At 50.4% G+C, this 2,768-nt stretch overlaps 1 protein-coding gene across 1 annotated transcript in view; it reads right to left on the bottom strand.

The window, feature by feature from the left end:
* ESR1 (estrogen receptor 1) overlaps positions 1-2,768 on the bottom strand; it is a gene marked incomplete at its 5' end in the record, with an annotated part of 286,022 nt that overhangs the window by 5,109 nt on the left and 278,145 nt on the right. The window contains one exon of the mRNA XM_010840906.1: positions 1,417-1,600. Within this exon, the coding sequence (XP_010839208.1) occupies positions 1,417-1,600 (184 nt within the window). The remainder of the gene's footprint in view (positions 1-1,416; positions 1,601-2,768) is intronic.

Here is a 2,768-nt window from a genome sequence, read left to right as displayed (position 1 = left end):
GGGGCGGGGAGGGAGGGGAGAAATCGCGGTTCCCCTCATAAGGTCCTCGTCCCTACATCTTCCATCTGACCTTAAAGCTTCCATCATATCCTTTTAAACACACAGATCCATAAATGTCCTGTTTGCTTAAGATAGTGTGAGTTGGATTTCTGTGTCTTGCAACTGAAAGAATCCAGACGCTTCAAGTTGGGAGTTCAGGAGACAAGGAAGGTGAGTGATAAGAGGTGAGAAGTATTGAAAACAAACGGAAGGCAGGATGGAGCAGTCTTGTCTCGAGACTGCAGCGATGGATGCTCTATCAAGTGAGCACTGCAGAAGCCAACTTGTCCTGCTCAAAGCACAGCCCCTTGAAGGGAGCAGATGACGAAGGCAATGGCACCCCACTCCAATATTCTTGCCTGGAAAATCCCGTGGACAGAGGAGCCTGGTGGGCTGCAGTCCATGGGGTCGATAAGAGTCGGACACGACTGAGTGACTACACTTTCACTTTTCACTTTCATGCACTGGAGAAGGAAATGGCAACCCACTCCAGTATTCTTGCCTGGGAAATCTCATGGACAGAGGAGGCTGGTGGGCTACAGTCCCTGGAGTTGCAAAGAGTTGGAGACGACTTAACAACTAAAGAATAGTAGCAGCAGCAGCAGAGGATAAGAAGTAATGGAAGCAAAATAAATGGATTTATATTTTCATCTAAAAGCAATGGGAAGCCATTTCAAGGCTTTAAGTAGGAAAACAGTGCGATCAGATTTGGTATCAGAATGATCACACTGGCTCTACCGTGGAGAGTCGATCAGAAAGGCTGTTAATGGATCTGAAATTAAATCTGGAGAGATAGGTTAGGCAGCTGGGACAGACATCTAGGAGGAAATAATGGGGGCTTGGACTTGGATCATGGCAAAGGGGGCGACAAAAATGGTTTGAGAGGGCTAGAAGAGTCGAGGTTGACCATCCATGAGGGTTTGGACCCAGAGTGTCTCATTTAGAATTTACACCTGTAAGTAAGAAGAGTGTGACACAGGAGCTGTAACAGATGTGCCCAGTGCCTTCTGAGGACAAGTGTGCTCACAGACTGCCCATGACTGGCAGGGACAAAGTGAACAACCAAAGAACAACCCTTCCCCTGACCTGCACGCCGCACACTGTGCCCCCCGCGTAAGATGCTGCATGGGCTCCAAACTGAGCATGAGTTAGCGCTTCCCCTGCGAAGCCTTCTCTGACGCCCGCCCACACCCCAGACAGATTCGGGGCCTCTCTCCTCCATCCTCCCATGGTGTTCACGCTCGTCGTGGGCCCAGAACTGCCCCAAGTGTGTTATCTGTACGCAGGCGTCAGCCCTTCCTGGGCCTGCTGCCACACAGGGTTGGGGGCTGGATTCCCTTACATCTTTGCTGCGAGAGAAACCCAAGGAGGCCTCACCTCATGTGCCTGAAGTGAGAGAGGATGAGGAGGAGTTGGGCCAGACGCCGGTGCTGCTGCTGCAGAGTCAGGCCTGCTTTGGCCATCAGATGGATCAAGGTGTCTGTGATCTTGTCCAGGACGCGGTGGATGTGGTCCTTCTCTTCCAGAGACCTCAGAGTGCTGGACAGAAATGTGTACACTCCTGAATGTGCAGAGAAAGAGAGAGAGAAACTCAAAGAGGATAAGGGGTGATACTGAGACAGTGCCCCTCTGAAGCCCCCACCCTCCACGCCCAACCACTGAGAAGTGGAGGATCTGTTTGGTCCAGGCAACTATGCAAACTCCTCATGAATATACATGTCTGAGAGCATGTGTCTAGGAAACTCATGTCACCTCCTGTGTGTGAGTCAGTTTCCAGGGTTTGTCATCCAGATTTCCTAGAAAGGCTCTGCTTGCTTTGGGGCCGTGACAGTCATACCAGCCATCTCTTCTCTGACAGGCCTTTCGCCAGTGCTAACTATCCTGTTAACGCTGATGACAGCTCCAGGAAGGCAGCATTATCGCTCCATTTCACACGAAGAAACCAAAGTGCAAAAAAACTGTATTAACTTGTGGAGTGAACTCAACGGGACAGAGCAGAGTTGAGAATAACCCCAGTGTGCCGACTCCACATCCAGTCTTATAATGGAAACTCTCAGAAGACACGTGACACCCTAGGTGAGATGCACAGAGTGAGTAAAAGGGATTTACTAAGTGATTGACAGGTAACATTTGCAGGTAGGACTTAATCTGCTGCTACACTTCAGGTCAGGCTTGGGGCCTTCGTACTTTTCAGGCTCAGCTGAAAGGTTTATGATAGGAAGGGCGAAAGGACCCTGGGAAGTGCTGTTTTTCATCGCCAAGTGTGCCCTCTTGCCTTTCTTCTGGTAGTAAACCCCTGCTCTTGGAGCCACAGGTAGTCTTCAGACTAAAATTAGACAATCGGGTCACTCGATTCCTTTGGATAGCATTAGCCTCGCACTGGAAAATCAGAGCTTTTTCTGAGCTTGTATATGGCTTCCTTGGTTAAGATGGTGAAGAATCTGCCTGCAATGTTGGAGACGCAGGTTTGATCCCTAGGTGGGGAAGATCCCCTGGAGAAGGGCATGGCAACCCACTCCAGTGGTCTTGCCTGGAGAATTCCATGGACTGAAGAGCCTGGTGGGCTACAGTCCACAGGGTTGCCAAGAGTTGGACACAACTAAGCACAACAACAAATACGGAAGCTGTGGATGCAAATTCCTTCCTCTAGGGGGAAGGTGCTTGGAGGATGAGGATATGGGGCTTGTAAGTGCCACCTTCCCAGTAGGAGAGGCGCCCCCTGCTGAGTG

The sequence above is a fragment of the Bison bison genome, unplaced genomic scaffold (assembly GCF_000754665.1).
Source record: "Bison bison bison isolate TAMUID 2011002044 unplaced genomic scaffold, Bison_UMD1.0 scf7180017864148, whole genome shotgun sequence".
NCBI lineage: Eukaryota > Metazoa > Chordata > Mammalia > Artiodactyla > Bovidae > Bison > Bison bison.
The sequence above is the reverse complement of the archived record's forward strand: the minus strand, read 5'-3'. Positions and strand labels throughout refer to the sequence as shown.